The 18,808-nt window shown below is 39.5% G+C and overlaps 1 protein-coding gene across 4 annotated transcripts in view; it reads right to left on the bottom strand.

Annotated features, from left to right (window-relative positions):
• Window positions 1-18,808, bottom strand: part of LOC149312593 (PHD finger protein 21B-like) — a 223,410-nt gene that overhangs the window by 24,065 nt on the left and 180,537 nt on the right. For all 4 annotated transcript variants that reach the window (XM_089524934.1, XM_089524936.1, XM_089524937.1 and 1 more), the window contains 2 exons: window positions 10,216-10,566; window positions 4,505-4,627 (listed from right to left, as the gene is read on the bottom strand). In XM_089524934.1, coding sequence (XP_089381060.1) covers window positions 4,505-4,627; window positions 10,216-10,566 — 474 coding nt within the window. The remainder of the gene's footprint in view (window positions 1-4,504; window positions 4,628-10,215; window positions 10,567-18,808) is intronic.

The raw sequence follows: 18,808 nt of genomic DNA, 5'->3' as shown, positions 1-18,808 counted from the left end.
CACACAGACAAAATAGAAAGAAAGAAGCAGATTCTATCTTCCTGCCTTGAGTGTCTGCTGCCTGACAACCACATGGTCCAATAGAACTAACAGTCCTGTGAAGCCATCACTTCCACTTTAATAAACAAAAGGCATGGAAATTTAATCTTAAAATACTTCTCCAAACTCTGACTGCATCTTCCAACAACTGCTTTAAAATACTATTTTATGCAAGAAAATAAGTGCACTTTGAAAAATGATTACTGAAACATATTGGTGGTCCAAAAAGAGAGCCAGTGTGGTGTAACGGTTTGAGCATGACTGTGACTCTGGGGAGCAGGATTTCAATCCCTGCTTGGCTGTGAAAACCTACTGGGTGACTCTGGGCAAGTCACAGTCTTTCAGAGGATGACAATGGCAAAAAAACCTTTGATGAAACGTGCCAAGAAAACCCTGTGCCTTAGGCTTTCCATAAGTCGGCTACGACTCGAAGGTACACACAGAAAAAGAGAGGGAGAGAAATGAAAAAATAATATGGATACTAAACATGGGAAAATAAAAAGAAATATGAGGGAAAAGGCTTGACTAACTAAACTATAAATGAGAGGAATAGTGACTTTCAGAAAGGTGTCACTAGGCACTGCTACGACAAGATGGGATTTAGACTTTCTGTGTTTGTTACACCAACATTGTATAATTACTGGGCAAATCTTCTGAAAATCAAATACCAAATGATTTGGGTCTGTAATGAAAAGTTTCTGTATATGATTTATTTCTTTTCTTAAAAAAAACTACATAACTCATTGCATTATTGTTTTTGTTGACAGAAATAACAGAAAAAGAAATTTTGGCATACAAGTTTAAAACTTAAGCTAAGAAAAAAGAAACCATAGCACTGAACATATAAAGAAGCAGTTGGGAAGATTCTACTAAGTTTTGAGGAGTGGCCTGGACTATTTTAGGCCCCAGAAAGGGTTTTATTTTTATTTTTTTAGAAGGAGAAAAGTTACCAAAAGTCATTTCTGGTGTTGAAAAGGGAAAGATTCCCTCCCAACAGCCTACAACATCTCAGGAGGGTCAAAAGTGTAGTGTGGTTGCCCCCATGCCCTAGATAGTGTATAGACTGAGTAAAAAAGCTTTCACATTATGATGTCAGTAGGGTGCAGGGGCGTACTAGCACATCTGGATACACAGGAAGTGGAATCATATCACTTCCACTGACCATTTTTCAGCTAAAAAGTGTGTGTGTGTGTGGGGGGGGACAGATGGGGTAATCTGTCTGTTGGAGGAAGAAAGATGGAAAAATTCTGGAAACCCAGCAGAAAAGTGGCTGGGAAGCAACCGAAGAGATGGGACTGAAGATTGGAAAGAAAGAAAGAAAGAAAGAAAGAAAGAAAGAAAGAAAGAAAGAAAGAGTCCTAGTTTAGAATGAAATAGGGTACTGATATATTTGCATTTCTCTCTAGCACCATAACTCTTACAAAGAGTCAGGCCTTAAAAGTCAAGATGTATCTGATCCTCCATAGCCCATAGGTCTTTTTTGGGGATGAGAAGTGCCTTGGGACTCTGATCAGTTCTCCTACACTAATTTTTGATCTGGATTCTACTGTCTATTATTATATATCGTACAACTTTGTATATTACTATTTGGGGTTTCTGCAATAAACCCATTTGCAATCATTTTATGTTTTTATGTTGCTCACACAGTGCTGGACCTCAGTGTGTCGCAACCCTTTCCACACACCAATCTGCCACCTATTCTTTAAAAAAATCAAAAAGGGTTATGGCACCTGCAAGGGGTTGGGAGATTCCACTAAATCGCCACGATCGCGGGCGTTCTCCTCCTTCTTTCCAGGCCTCTGTGAAGGCCAAGCCTCCACAGAGGCCGGGAAAGGGAGGGGATTCCTTTTCCGCTTGGGCTCCGTTCACGGAGCCCAAGCGGAGAAGGAATCCTCGCTGAGTGGAGGGATTCTTTTCCCCTTGGGCTCCGTTGGCAAAAACGGAGCCCAAGGGGAAAAGAATGCCTCCCTGGGGGCGGATTCCTTCTCTGCTTGGGCTCCACGAACGGAGCCCAAGCGCAGAAGGAATCCTCCCCTCAGCGAGGCTCTTTTTCAAATGTAGGAAACCCCCCCCCAAAAAAAGGTCCTACATTTGACAATTTTGTCCTACATTTGTCCCGGTTTGGAGGTCCTGACTAATGGCAACCCTAGGAATGAGTAAAAAGATTTTCGGATGGTGGTGTCAGCAGGGTGCTAAGGTTATATTTCTCCTCTTCCTCCTTGTAATTTATACTACTTATACTACTTATACTGTTACTGATGATGATGATCTCAGCATATTTAATTTATTGGGCAAGACAGTCCCCCCCCCCCCAAATCTCACTCCTGCCATGAAGACAAGGCTGAAACACTTTAGTTAAAGATGTTAGATTATTTCTTCTTTGCTTAGTTTTACATGGGTGGCAAAATTGTTCCACATGGCTTTAAAGCAGTGCTTCTCATTTATTTTCTGTCATGCCCCCCTAGGAAGAAGAAAACATTTCACGCCCCCCCCCCCCCCCGTGTGACTGTAAATAGTATCATTTGTCTATAAAATTGTTATAAGTACACCTCGGCATAACATACCTTTACGGAGCCTCGCGTCCCCCTTTACGGAGCCTCGCGCCCCCCCTGGGGGGCCCGCCCCACTATTTGAGAAGTACTGCTTTAAAGTAACAACTGCAAGGCTAATAAGTACGAAGTCTTTAGAACACAGAAAACTCTGTATAAATCAATGTGAAGTAGTGTGACTAATAGTAATAATAATAATAATAATTAATAAAGATGGCTACCAAAATGGTTAAGCAATGGATTGTGTATTATAGTTATTACCACAATTACTTTTCAATGAAGAAAGTCAAGGTGAAGTTGCTAGATATGGGTAACAAATGCAACACTTCCATTTTTATGGACAAACTTTATGTGTAAAGTGTTTTCAGCTGACAGAAAGGTAAAATAAGTGCAAATCTGTTCTGCGTAGGCACCATTCTTAAGACTGCTATTAATCTTATTCAGCTTGGGTAGGGACAACAGGGTGCTGTTCCACTCTCCCCTAGAGTACTCTAAAATACTCTTTTAGTATCTCATTAGGTCCCATTTTACAGTTTACATTTATACATTTATAAACGTACTTCCAGGAAGATCTACAGTTATATAGTTTAAGACTTGTTCTTAAAGCTTATTGCTCCAGGAATTGTCTTGGAACAAGTTTATTCGCTGTGTAAATTTTAGATTGTGCCTGAAGTGAACACTAAAATTCAGGTTTATAGAACATTTTGCAGAGAAAGTGAAGTAGCATTAATAGCTCAACCAGAGCATACCTTGGATGAAAACTGGACTAAAAAAATGAAGAGCTAACTACATGAAGTTGGGCCTGGTATGTAACATGCAGCTTCACGGAAAGCATGAGACAATATTTTATTAATATTCAGTACTTCATGATTGGAATAGATCAATATACATTCCATCCACAAAAAAGGAGACACAAAAAAATCACCAACACACAATGGATAATGAAGTGCAAAAGAGAACTCCCAAAGTAAATCTGCATGTGTTTTATTGACTACAGAAAAGGCTTTGGTTCCACGGATCATGAAAAGCTATGGAATGCTCTCAAAGAAATGTTCTCATAAACACTGATTGTGACTTCTCAAGCAGATTCTTGGTGCATAATGAGGGGAAATGTGTCAACTCATGTTTGCTATCAACAAAGTAGGGATGGTAAAAATATTCAAACTTTGAGGGAAAACAAACAAAACCCGATAAGAGGCCTCTTGTGTGTTGGAAAATGCAAATGAGGAGAATACTCCTGAAGCCCTTTTTATGCCTCCCACCTAATAGTCTCCAAATAGACTTGAGGACTACTCCTGCCTCCAAAGCCAAGACTCACCTTTTTGTTGGCTCTCACTTCTATAATGCCCCGTGGTAGGACTGAGGGCATCTGGTGCAAATTCTCCTCCCTTAGCTGTCCACTGCCCACCTCCTGCCAGCCACTACACAGCTGTGCTGAGAGGAAGGGGCAGGGGGCAACTAAGCAAGGTTCATCCACTGCTGGCTAGGGCAATCTCACTTGACTACCCCGTGCCCTGCATGGCTGTGACAGGGTGAGAGGGGCAGCCAAGTGAAGGCCATGGGTATGTCAGAACACAACTAGAGGCAGTGGTGATCCTACTCATTCAGCTCCCCAACTTTCCTTGCCCCCACATGACCATGTCAAGAAACAGGAAGATTAGAGAGGAGGATGGAGACTTTCTGTCCCATGTGAAGTCTGTACAGTTTTCAAAGACATTCCCACAGTGAGGAAAAGATTCATTAAATTATTCACTCGACCTTGCTTGAATTAATAATTTGAAGAAACACATCCTTACAACAAGGGCACACCATCTACCCATCACAATAAATATATGATTTTATATACCTAACCTTTGTACTAAGAATGCCTTTTCAGAGCCTTTGTGAATAACAAGTATGTAAAAAAATTAGCTAACCTCTGGATTTTCCTCCTTTTTCTTTTTGGTTGCAGGGGGTCCCTGAGCTGACTCTTCAGGAGGTCGCTTTATCTCCACTTTACTTTCTGCTTGGGTTTGAACTTTAGGTTGAATAATGATAACCTGTAAAAAAAAAATGAAATAAATGCTTAGTATGAGAGTCGTATTATTTTCTTCATAAAACAGAAGACTTTGAATCAACTTTTTTAAGGCAAAGGGGCTATACAATCATAGAGCAAAGCACGTAAAGAGAAGGATGTCCTCATGTGAGAATCTGTATAAAGTCTACAAACAGAGGCAATATTATTTAATTTCGCTGATCTGAATTCCAGTGAGAATGTTATGCCTCCAACGTGCCATGAATCTCTCAAACAAAATAGTAAAAGAAAAGAAATAATTCCTTTTCAAACTAAGTTTTTAAATCTGTTTTTTATTTATGCATTCAATCTATGAACTATATCCTACTAGCATGATTCATGCCAACATATATTTCAGAACTTGCAAATAACTAGTAATTTACTTGTTAGACTGTCAACACATTAGGTTTTTCTCAGACTGTGGATTTATTAACAATGAAGTTAATCATTCAAAATAACAAGTTAATTATTTTTAGAACATTAGCATTTATTAGGATGGATGGATCGCAGACTTGATAAGACAAAAATGTCTGTAGCAGGAGTGGACAACTGCAAGTCTGAGAAAAACCTAATGTGTTGACAATCTAACAAGCAAGGAGTACCCCAGAGCCATAAAAGCACAGTATGGGCCATAAAGGCCTATCTGGGTACACTGGAAGTGATGTTATATAACTTCCCAGTCACCATTTTCAGCTGAAATTCAAGCCAAAAAGTGTGTGTGTTTGGGGGAGGGGGGGGGTAAACAGATAGGCTAATCTGCTTGATGTAGGAAGAAAGGCAGAGAAGGTTCTGGAAATCCAGGAGAAAAATGGCTGGAAAACAACAGAAACGATGGGACTAGGAGGCAACTGAAGAATGAAAAGGAAGAAAAACTACATCCTAGTTCGAATAGAATGGGATAGTGATGTGCCTGCTTCATCCTCAAGCCACCAGAGCCCTTGTAGAAGGCCTGATGTGCCTGACCCTCCTTGGCCTATAAGTCTTTCTTGGAGATGTAAGTGCATTGTGAGCCTCTTCAGTTCTCCTTTTATATTGAAGTTTATCAAGGCTTCCATTCTATATTATTGTATACACTCAGTCCTCTCCATCATGGATGCTGCATCCACGAAGTCAACCATCCACGGCTTGCAAATTAAAAAAAAAAAAAGATTCAAAAAGCTAACCTTAATTTTGCCATTTTATACAAGGGACCCCATCTTGCTATGTGAGTGTACAGTCTTCCCTCCATATTCATGGCTTTGGAACTTATGGTTTAGATTATTCGCGAGGTCAAGGCCTCCACGTGTACATGTGCCATTCTCTTCTCCATCCCCTCCCTGCCACTCTGTAACTAGCCCCACAAATAGGGTTGCCATAAGTCAGGACCTCCAAACCGGGACAAATGTAGGATAAATGTAGGACAAAATTTTCAAATGTACGACACATTTTTTAAAAATGGAGGACACGCAAAAAAAATTGATGATTTTAAAAAAATGTTAATATAAATGCATGTTTCTTAGGCATGATCAAAATGGAGGACATTTTGGCATTATTCCTAGACAGATGGCAGAAATGTACTTCCCTTTCTGGCCAAACCACCCCCCTCCATTCCAAAACACACACAACAGCACATTTGGGCACTGAACATGGCTTTACTTAACATGGTTCTTGCATATTCCATAACCAAACCCCTTGGGTTTAACACTTAGCATGGTTTAACATGGCTATGCATAATGAACATGTCAAGGTGGTTTAACAAGAAGTGGATTTGCCCTCGGTTTCAGGTGTCTCGCACCAACTATACTTCTCAGAAGTGTGTACTTGGTCAAGGTACTTTGGTTTTTCTTCACTGTGCATGAGTTTGTAAAAATAAGAGCAACTTACATTGGCCATGCCTCAGAGGCTTGCTGATATCAATATCACCACCACCATCATCACTATCATTGTTAAAAGAAGGCAGACCTTTTAGCATTAAAAGCACCAAAAACACACAGAAAAGGCACTTGGGAAAAATACATATTGGAAAAAATACACTTTAAAAATACACTTTAAAAAATACACTTAATAAAAATAAATACTGGAAAAAATACACTTTAAAAATACACTTAATAAAAATAAACACTGGGAAAAATACACTTTAAAAATACACTTAATAAAAATAAATATTGCAAAAAATACACTTTAAAAATACACTTCATAAAAATAAATATTGCAAAAATACACTTAATAAAAATAAATATTGCAAAAAATACACTTTAAAAATACACTTAATAAAAATAAATACTAGAAAAATATACTTTAAAATACACTTAATAAAAATAAATATTGCAAAAAATACACTTTAAAATATACTTAATAAAAATAAATACTGGGAAAAATACACTTTATAAATACACTTAATAAAAATAAACACTGGGAAAAATACACTTTAAAAATACACTTAATAAAAATAAATATTGCAAAAAATACACTTTAAAAATACACTTCATAAAAATAAATATTGCAAAAATACACTTAATAAAAATAAATATTGCAAAAAATACACTTTAAAAATACACTTAATAAAAATAAATACTAGAAAAATATACTTTAAAAATACACTTAATAAAAATAAATATTGCAAAAAATACACTTTAAAATATACTTAATAAAAATAAATACTGGGAAAAATACACTTTATAAATACACTTAATAAAAATAAATACTGGAAAAATACACTTTAAAAATACACTTAATAAAATAAATATTGCAAAAAATACACTTTAAAAATATACTTAATAAAAATAAATATTGGAAAAAATACACTTTAAAAATACATTTAATAAAAATAAATACTGGAAAAAATACACTTTAAAATATATTTAATAAAAATAAATATTGCAAAAAATACACTTTAAAAACATACTTAATAAAAATAAATACTGGAAAAAATACACTTTAAAAATACACTTAATAAAAATAAATATTGCAAAAAGTACACTTTAGAAATACATTTAATAAAAATAAATACTGGAAAAAATACACTTTAAAAATATATTTAATAAAAATAAATATTGCAAAAATACACTTTAAAAATACATTTAATAAAAATAAATACTGGAAAAAATACACTTTAAAAACAACACACTTAACCAAAATAAATACTGTAAATGGGCACCCTCCTCCTCCTCCTCCTCCTCGTCGCCAAAAAAAGGGCAAAGGAAATGGCCCTTTCCTTTCCCCTTTGGCTGCAGCCCGGCCCAACAGAGGAGGAGCTCCTCCTCCTGAGTCTGGTGAAGGAGGAGGAGGTAGGTGGGCAGCGTGCCATGTGCGCGCAAAAAAAGGAGGAGGAAGAGGGTGGGTTGCGCAGCCACGCGGCGCGCAAAAGAAAAGGAGGTCGGGGAGGAGGAGCGCCGCCAGCCCGCAGCCAAGGCAAAATCCATGCTACAACCCAGGAATTGGCGGAACTGGAACGGGACCAGGCCGTTTCTGCCAAAACCGGGATTGTCCCGCCTACAGGCAGGTTATGGCAACCCTACCCACAAAAGGAAAAAGAGGGAAGCTCTTTCTTTTTCCAGAGGAAGAGAGGACTCCCCCCACCCCTGCTGTTTCTCCCAAAGTTTTCCAGGGCAGCAGCAGGCCAGGGGAAAGGAGGGCGAGTCCCTCACCTTCCCTCTGATGCTTCAGAGAGCTGACAAGCTCTCTGAAGCATTGGAAGGGAGGTGGGGGATTCTCACTCTTGCTTCTCACTCCATCGATGCCTCAGAGAGCTTGTCTGGGATGAGGAGGCGTCGGAGCAGGGAAGCTCTCTGAGGGAAGCTCTCTCTAACCCCTCCCTGTCTCTCTGAAACTGGGGGGAGGGTTTATTCACTAAATTTTTAAATTCACAAGGGTCCTTTGCCCCTAACCCCCATGAATACGGAGGGTCTACTGTATATAATGGGATTTGAGCAAACACAGATTTTGGTACCAAAGGTCCAGTGTAGTATACACCTTGTATATTATTATTTGGGTTTGCTGCAGTGATTCAATTTGTAAGCCTTTTGTGTTTTTAGTGCTTTTCACACAGTGCTAGGCATATGCACAATTACATGACAAGTTTTTCTAAACAGCCCCCCCCCCCCAAAAAAAAAAAGCAATTTTCTACTATCTTTTTCTTTTTCTTTCCTACACCTCAAATTCTGCGTTTCATCCATTTCCTGTTCCTGGAAGTCAAAGGCCTTGTGAGGTCTGTTTGTAAGTTTGGAAACAAAAGTTTCATGTAGCTAATTCCATGCCCTCCTTACATCTCTGCAGAAGTAAATCCCATTGAACAGTTTTCAGTCCTTTAGTGCATTTATTATTGTTCCTCCCATGCTAGACATTTTTATGCTGTATATACATGTGTATAAGTTGACCTCATGTATAAGTCGAGGGCAGGTTTGGGGGCCAAAATCATGGATTTTTATATGGTTCGTGGATAAGTTGAGAGTCAAACATAGGGACATGTAACAAAGGATCTAAAGAGGAAAACAAAATGCCCCTCCCTACTTCTCCCTCTCTGGACCTCTTCCAAGGGTCACAATCTTGGCATGCAAATCTCTCCCTCCTTCCCTCCCTCCCCTTTACCACCAACCTTTCCAAGGTGCATGGCTTGCAAAATGGGGAACACAGATGTCCACTCTCTCTTTCTCTCCCCTCCTTTCACCACCAACTTTTCCAAGGCTCACAGTCTCAGCATCTGAGCAGTATTACTGTATTGACCCACATATAAATCAATCCAGGATTTTGGAGCCCATTTTTGGGCTTAAATTTTTTAACTTATAGACAAGTATATACAGTAATTAGATGGGAAGTTTTCCCCACCCCATTTCCTTCTCTCTTGGCTTCCCCATTCTGCTTTTCTGTTATTCCATTTCTTCCATAGTTCATCCACTTTGAGGATTTTGATAAGGTTGAAACTTAGAGCCAAAAGACACAACCAACTTAAATCCTGACCTCACACTAAGTTTATGCTTATGTTTTTCTTTTTTAAAAAATCTACTCAAAAGTAGGTTCTATTAAATTAAATCAAAAAAATGATCTTTACAGATCACATTTCTTTATAGGAAGTGAAGTTTCAGAGAGTAGACAGTAATTCAGTTGTGCAGAAAAATGTTCTGCATATGCTCAGAAATGCTCAAAACATTTCTGATTAAGAATTGTGCACCCTTAATTAACTGACTAATTTTTATAGCCAGCCACTTGTTGCTAAATTTGTAGTGGAGTAGCATCTTCTGACCAAAACACATTACTCCATGCAAACTTATAATGTCACCCATTATTAATCTTTAACAAACAAGGCATCTGAAGGGCAACTGAATAATAAGGTATATATCAGCAAGGGATGGTAGGAATACAGAGAAAAGAAGATGCTAACAAAACTTAACCTCTCTGCAGTTACCCATCCATTCCTTCATTAGCCCATACCCAATAGCTATAAGTTCCCCCATGTTTCTTTAAAAGTTCAAAACAATGTTAGAAGATTTTTTACTGAAGAACAACAAAAATCCAAATAGTTTTGGAAGCAAAGCTAAGGATGTCATATATATGCTCTCTAAAGCTGCAGTGAGAGCTCAGTTCAACAATAAAACTTACCTTACTATCAGCACTGATGAGAAGTGGCTGCACTTTAATACTGTCATTGACCACTGAGACAGCAGCACTATTATTGATCGGAGTTGCATTGTTGGGAGATGTGGAGATGATGGCATAGGCCACACCAGCACTGGTCAGGGGTGATGGAATAGTCGTGGCCTCAGTGATACTTTGTGACTGGCTGCTGGGAGTCTTTACATGGCTAACAGTATTGTTGGCAGTGGGAAGGGCAGGAGTGGGATTTTTGATGCTGACTACAGTTGCCTTTTGGAACGTTGAGGGTTGTTTGGAAGGTTGGTCTCTGCATGGAGAAATTGGGAGGCTCTCTGGAATCAGGGTCTTTGGCCTAACCTGCAAGAATGAGAAGATTATATTATTCAACATCAATCTAAACAAAAGCAATACAAGTACAGCTCAGAAAAAGGGTCCATGGCTAGTCTTGGAGAGGGTACTGGACTTTAGATGCCTCAGAGATATTTCAACCCACTCAACCCTGAAGCTTATATTGACCCTGTGGGTGGGGAGAAGGGAGACTGATATAGTTGCTGTATGTAGAGCACTTTTGTTACTAAGGGGCAAAACAGACGGCCCCGAAGGAGCACCTTGCCACTGCCCCTTTGAGGACCAGATCGGGGCCATGCTGTGGCCCAGATACAGCATTTGTCCAGGCTGAAAAAAAGTGGCAAAATGCTGCTTGTTTTTGGCCCGGAAAAAGGGTGCCCTTGCTGCTGTGGCAGCACTTTCCTGCACTCCTTTTGACCATGCCAAAGGAGCGCCGTAACACCATCCACTGAGCAGTCAGGGCATGTGTCATCCAAATGTCACCCCCTTGCTTCCCCCAAGCCAGAGCTTACTGCTGATCTATACAGCCTCTAATGGAAGAGATACCGATAGACTAACTGATAGAGATGCTGGCAAGACTTGAAGATAAGTGACGCAGCAACCTTACAGAGTCTATGTAGGTCCAAGTCTGGTCAGTAGATCACCTGGAAACCTTTTTCCAGTGCCTTGTGTTCTATGTGTATGTAAATGACCCCTTTCCAGTTTTAATTACACCTGCCTGATCGGTTCCACAGTTCCACATACTTGCTTTGGAGTAAAACACACACTCATAAACAGATACAGAAACATATTGAGAGATTATGATACAAATGCATGCACAATGGGAGATCATGGAACAACTTCTGTGTCACATCCTGCTTGGCCCCCACTTATAAACATAAAATACTGGTGTATAGTCTACCCATTTGGTCCCTAAGCAGCCAACCAATTTCTGAATTCTAGAATGCCAATCAGGAATGGCGAAACTAGCCAGCAGCAGTTTGAATAGTAAAAATGAATGAAAAATGAAGCTATTTTATTAATGAAATAGCTAAGCATATTAAACTTCTAATATTAAGACTTTCCCCTGATTAACAGCAACTTCAAGACCAGTTCACAGATTAGGTAGAAGCAAGTGTTCTTGAAGAGTATCACTTCGGACCTACATTTGAATGGACGCCAGTACATACCAAAATGCAAATTGTTTTGAAATTTGTAAAAAGAGTGCCAAATATCACATCCTATTCAATGCAGCAAGCTCCTTTGGAGATTACTATAGTCAGGAGTCTTAATACAATATGGCTTTCCAGAACATAGTAGAAAGGGTGTTTTTGTGTGTAAAGATATGGGAAGGAGCAAAGCAGAAATGAGACATTAAAATGAAGATCTCCAAAGTTTTGTGTTTAGATGATATGATACCATCCTATTGGTGTAATTAATGCTATCCTGTCACCATGGCTTTAAGTTAATAATGTATTAAGCATTGCCTCAAGATTAAGCATAAATAATTTAACTCAACTTCCGTTCCTTCTATTCAAGTTGTCACATATGTACTTGTCACTTTTTACACTTCCATTCTTTTTTTTTTTTTGGGGGGGGCACTCAGCCCTGTCATTTCCCAATAATCAGATATTGAGAACAGCTGTCTACAGTATTGCCCCAAAGGCTTTACATTTTACCAAGCACAAGCAGCCTTCAACTGTTGAAGCATAAATAAAATAAACAAAACAAAGGTTTATTTCAACTTAGTACATGTATGGCCTACATGCTGCTTGGTGGCATTTTCCTGGGGCTCAAAATAGAACAGTCAGGAGGCAATTCCAGCTGCTCTCCCTGCCATTTCTCTGAACAGCTTTTTTTTTTTTTGGGGGGGGGGGGGAGGGGGGTTCCCAGTTTTTTCATTTACTTCCTATGAGTAAACATTAATAGGTTCATCAAAGTGTTTCCCAAGCATCCACCAAGTCCAATCTTTATTTCCCTCAACTTTGATTCTTCCCATCCTTCTGTCCTTAACTAACATTTACGTACCTCACTCTTAAATGGCTTTGCTAATTTCCTCTCACTCGCTGCTTCTCTGCTGCCTCTCTTAAAATCAAAAAAGCCTCCCTGGACCTCTATCTGATGTACTACCTCTTCCATCCTCCTGATCCCATTACAACACTCACTTTTTCTCTGCAGCATTTTCCAAGCCCCTTAATCCTCACTTTCAACTGTATCCTCAGCTGTAACGAAGCCTCCGTAATGGTGACTGCATTTGTTCACACTTATTACACTGCTACTTACTTCATCTCTTACTTATATCCACAATTAATACTACTACTAATAATAATAATTCATCATTTGGAACCTGCCCAAAAGATAGGACCAGGACTACTGAAGCACAGTGCCTCTAATTCCCAAATCTCCCAGGCACTCCAGAACGATGCCATGGCCAATGGTATTGAATGCCACTGAGAGGTCCAAGCGTGAGCAGGGACACAATCCCCATGTTGATATTCAGGCAAGATCATCCATTAAGGCAACCATAGGAATCTCAACTCCATATCCTGCTCTGACACCAGTCTGAAATTGGTCTAGATAATTTGTGTTATCCAAGACTGCCTGGAGTTGGAAAGGAACTGCCCTCTCAATCCCCTTGCCCAGAAAAGGGAGATTTGATACTGGTCTATAGTTGTTTAGGACCAGGGTGTCCAGGAAGGGCTTTCTAAGAAGTGGTCTTACCACCATTTCTTTTAAGCAAGATGGAAAATTTCCCTCCCTGAGAGATGCATTAATAATATGTTGTAACTGAAATTTAATTGCATCTCCTCCCTGGATGATCAGCCAAGGAGGAGAGGGATCGAAGGGACAAGTTGTCTTCCTTGCTTGCCTCACCAGCTTGTCCACATCAGCAGTACTCATTAACTTTTAGACTGTAATGTCCCCATAGACTTCAACCTGCCTATTATTTATTTATTTATTTTGGTGGAAGTCTTTAGCGTGCACTGCATAAATAACAGCAATAACTAATAGCAGGAGAAGTTGTGAACCACTATGCAATTCAAATGTGACATACTAGGAATGCACTAAGAAACAACTCCTACCCTCAGTGAACAGCATGGTAGCCTTAACCTTTGGCTTTCTGGCCTCTGTGAAGAGCAGTATGTATTAAACATTCCATTAGTGATAATAAACAATCCATTCTGCATTAAGATGTATTTATGGCAAAACAAGATAAGGGCTGCTGTTAGGCTTGGCTTAAAGATACTTTTGCCACAGTGTATTTTAATGCTTTGCATTGCCACTGAATAATTTATATATAAATAAAATTTCATGCCATTATAACGCAACACTATACTGCATGTTCTTGTTTCATATCAACGACTTGGTTACATCAATATTTGATCTTTTCTGCCCCCTTGTGACAACACAGCATAACTACATAGTATTCTTTGTATGCTCTGTTCACAAACGTATGTGTTAAAGTTAATTCATTTTTTAAAAATAATAAATGACACTGCCTTGCTAAAAAAAATAAAAACGAAACAGCTGTGTACCACAAGAGGCCAGAGAAAATCAACTTCCTACAGAACATCAAACAAGAAGCTTTTCTGGTTTAATCCCCCCATTAAGCAAATGAAAATATCCTGTGTAATGTCCTATCTTATATCTGCCTTGCTGTATTCAACAAGCCGAAGAACTAGAAAGGACATGGAAGAACTTAGCAAGGTTTATCCATTCATCACTGGTTAGACAGAATTTGCATTCTTGCATTGTTAGAGAAACTGACACTCAAAATTCTCCTTGCTAGAGGTGAAATAGTTGAAGACACTTTTGAGACTACATGACACATGTTCATAATAAGATATGTCACATACAAATTCTAGACATATCCCACTACTACAAGATGTTTGAAAACCTACCATGACAAGTACTCTGTGGATATTGATTATGGTCTGTTGCAGTTGTTTGTCTTCAGAAGTAATTGACAGATTACATTTTGCGTCGTGGAATGTTATCTGTGGTGGAGGAAGGTGTGTACGGGCTAATTACGTAAATTGCAAATGGTGATTACATCCTGACATTTAATTTAATGATAAGACATAATTTGTTTGCAGAACAAAAGTCAAATCCATGGTTGATTGACTGTGGTTTCCAGTTCTGGTTTGTAGATGACCATAGTTTGCTGCTATGCTATCATTTCCTGCAAAATCAGGAGCAGAGAAGCCATGAAAGGGTGTGGAGTGAGTTGAGCTTACAAGCCTTACATTTACACACATAGCCAGTTTTCCATTATATCCAAATAGTCTCCCAGTGTCCTGTTTTCATAGATGTCACCACAGAGTTGCTCCCATCCAATTTTTCTGCCCTCATTTCCTGATATGTTCGCCCCCAACATTATGAATTCCTCCTGTTAAATGCTGTCAAGTTGACTTCAACTTATGGCAGCCCTAAGAATGAGTGGCCTCCAAGTTATCCTATCATCAACTGCCTTTCTAGGTCATGTAGATTCAGGGCTGTGGCTTCCTGGAATGAGTTCATCCATCTGTAATGTGGTCTCCCTCTTTTCCTACTGCCTTCTACCTTACCAAACATTATTGTCTTTTTTAGTAAGTCATGTCCTCACATGATATGGCCCAAGTGTGAAAGTCTTAGTTTAGTCATCTTGGCTTGTGGGGAGAGTTGAGGTTTGATTTGCTCTAGGAACCATTTATTTGTCTTTTTAGCCCTACATTTCAAATGAGTTGATTTGCTTCATATCAGATTTCTTCGTTGTCCTCCTTTTCAGAGAATCATAGAATAATAGAGTTGGAAGGGCCATCCAGTCCAACCCCCTGCCATGCAGGAAATCTCAATCAAAGCATCCCCGACAGATTACCATCCAGCCTCTGCTTAAAGACCTCCAAAGAAGGAGACTCCACTACACTCCGAGGGAGTTTGTTCCACCTCGGAGTGTAGTGGATTCTCCTTCCTTGGAGGTCTTTAAGCAGAGGCTGGATGGTCATCTGTTGGGGATGCTTTGATGTGGATTTCCTGCATGGCAGGGGGTTGGACTGGATGGCCCTTGCGGTCTCTTCCAACTCTATGATTCTATGATTCTATGTTGAATAGCACTGGGCCCAGGACAGAGCCCTGTATGACCCCACTGGTCACTTCTCTCCAGGATGAAAAGGAGCCATTGTTGAGCACCCTTTGGCTTTTATAACCACACATAGAAATGGGAAATACCACGGTATATATCATCCTAACTTTAGTATTCAGTTATATATGTTTACACTTGAGGATCTTTTCCATCATAGCTGCCCTTCCAAGACCTAGCCCTTTTCTGATTTCTTGACTGCAGATTAAACTTTCAGTTCTTCTCTAATACAATAAGACACCAACCTTTGTATAAAAAGGAGATGAAAGGGGTGTTACAAACACTATTGTTGTTGCTACTGCTGCTTCTTTTGTTGTTATAGTTCCTTTCTCTATGTACCCCACTAGAATATATCCCTTCTACATATATAAGTCATCCTTAACAATCTTCTTTTTTTAAAAATAATTCTATAAATCCACCCACTTTATTTTATTTACCCTTTCCTTTAGGCTAAGATATGATTAATTAATAGACCTTCTATTAATATCTTCAATCAGAGGAGCCAAATCCTATTTTCCCCCCTTAAATCTCATTCTTGGCTTTTCTGCTCAGACTCCATAGCTGAACACTTTAGGTAGCCTTCAAGACTTCACCCAGAACACAAGGGGAAAATATCCTTCCATGTAAAACATCCCTGATAATGTTAACCTTTGGCTCTCTTTTTTCCCCTTTCTAAAAACCTCAACCTTCACATTTTTCTTCCAGAAATTTTTCCAGGTATCTTTTCCCCTCTTAAGTTTGCTGTTCTTCTCCTCCTCTGAGCCATCAATGGTACTCCCAGCACTCTCATTGGGTGAAACCTTCAAAATTCTTTCTGTGTCACCATCATCCTCCCAGTTTGGCCAGAAATTGCTCTCAAGACTATGGCTTTACACTCCAGTTTCTGTTCTCATCTTTCTTTTGAGACCCAGTTGGTTGGTTTGCTTCGCCTACTACCTCCTTCAAATCCCTGTCTTCAGTCATGCCATCTGTCAAAATAAAAATGAACTATACTCCTTAAAACAGCTTTTCTGCACTTTCACTTCCTCTCAAAACCCTAACCAAATAGTTGCTTGTTTTTCTTCAAGTGACTGCAGGTTCTTCTGTTTAACAAAGCACTGACATATAAAGATTTAACTTCTTTGGCTGGCTACTTCTACTGCAGTTCCTCGGTTACAATGCTGCAAAACACAATCAGGTAAATAACTTCTCTTATCCTCAACAATCCTTAACATTTCTCCTTAATCTGAAAGGCAGGATACTAGTTAAAGCACCGATTACCACTGGCTTGAAGATTTCTCTTTATTCTTAAATCTAGTTAGTGGTCTCCCATACAACAGAAAGAGTTGATGGCTTTGCCCTTTGGTCTCCTTCCACCTCTTTCTCAGATGACTGTAATTGCCCCAGGGGCTTAACAGGGCTTATAGACACTCATGGGAATACTCCTTGTTCCCACTTTACATGGGGGAGGGGGAGAAGGCACACTTGAAATTTGCCTCCAAACCAATGCCAATCACTACCAATGCCCTATCTTCCACAGAGCCCCATGGAGATGTCAGCTGTCCATATAACATAGCTGGAGGTCCCTCTGCATTGAATCCTGCTTTACGTATTATATGTTCCACATACAAATAAATAGGATGATGAAATGCAGCCTCTCCTGATCCCCTTGCCAACTGGAAACCAACCTGTTTCTCTGTATTCTCTCTTCATGGTAACCTCCTTGAGTACAGTTTACACAGTAGGACAATCAAATGTTGTGACACGCTCATTTCTTTAAGAGCATTTATAGTTGTTCATGATCTGTACAATCAAAGGCCTTGGTATCATCTATAATGCACAGGCTGACTGTCTTCTGAAATTCTTTGGTGTACTCCATATCCAACATATATAACCCAAGTGCCTCTTCCTCTCCGGAATCCATCTTGGACATCTGGCATTTCTCACTCAATATAAAGTAAAAGTCTTGGTTGTTGTATTTTGAGCCTCAGTTTACTTGAATGCAACCATCCTATGGTTACTGGAGTCCCTACTGCTTCATTTCTTGGGGACTGGAATGTATATCGAGCATTTCCAATCTGTGGGTCATTCTTTTCCATGTCTGTTGACTGATTTTAATTGGAAATTAGTTGAATGAGTCCGATGACAGACTCAGAAGGTAGCTATCTCCCCCACACCCCCACCCCAGCCTTCCGAGATTGGTGCAGCACCAACCACCACACCAGACTCAGAAGGCAGCCCCCTCTCTGGCTACACCACGCCCTATTGGGTTACACCCCCCTCTGGGGTGTCACACGGTGTGATCTGCACTTCCCTAGTGATGCCACTGTTGCCATCTTCTGTCCATCTGCATTAATTATTATTGTAGTTCTTTTTGCCCCTGCATGCAAGTTGCTGAATAACTGCATTCAGGATGTTGACCCTGTTTTTTATTTTTTGCTTCTCTTTGGTTCTTAACCATTTGAAGAGTTTCATCTATCAACCAGTAAGTCTTTTCTTTCTTTTTGGTTACAGATGGTGTCTTTTTGCATTCTTTCCAGACAATGTCCCAGTTTGGAAATTAGTTCCCTATCAGTTAGGCTTAACAGTGCAAATCTGTTCTTTGCATAGTCTTCAAATGCTTCAGGGATGGTCTTCAGGTTGTATTTTGGCACAATGTTGGACTTCATCTACATCTTTAACTTTGCCCTGATTTTTGGTATTAGCACTTCATAGTCTGAGCCAGAGTCTGATCCTGGTCCTGTTTTTGGGAAAAGAATATAGCTTCTCCATCTCCTGCTTCCCATTATTTACTGTATTTGAATACTGTATTGGTCCATCTAATGATATCCTTGTAATTGCCCCAAAATGTGTTTGCAACAGATTGTAAGTTGCCTTCTTGGTTTATTTCTTGACCCCAGGCCAAATTCTCCTACAATGATTAGTTCTGCACTGTTTCCTACATTTGGTTTTCAAATGCTTATGATTGTTGTTGTTATTGTTGTGTGCCACCAAGTCATTTTTGATTTATGGAGACCCTAAGGTTACCCTATCATAGGGTTTTCTTAACCAAGTTTCTTCAGAGGGGGTTTGCCATTGCTATCCTCTGAGGCTGAGAGAGTCAGACTTGCCCAAGATCATCCAGTTTTCATGGCCGAGCAGAGAATCAAACCCTGATCTCCAGAGTTACAGTCC

Source organism: Sceloporus occidentalis, unplaced genomic scaffold (assembly GCF_023333645.1).
Source record: "Sceloporus occidentalis isolate IW3139 unplaced genomic scaffold, rSceOcc1.0.p SCAF_5, whole genome shotgun sequence".
NCBI classification, from domain to species: Eukaryota; Metazoa; Chordata; class Lepidosauria; order Squamata; family Phrynosomatidae; genus Sceloporus; species Sceloporus occidentalis.
The sequence above is the reverse complement of the archived record's forward strand: the minus strand, read 5'-3'. Positions and strand labels throughout refer to the sequence as shown.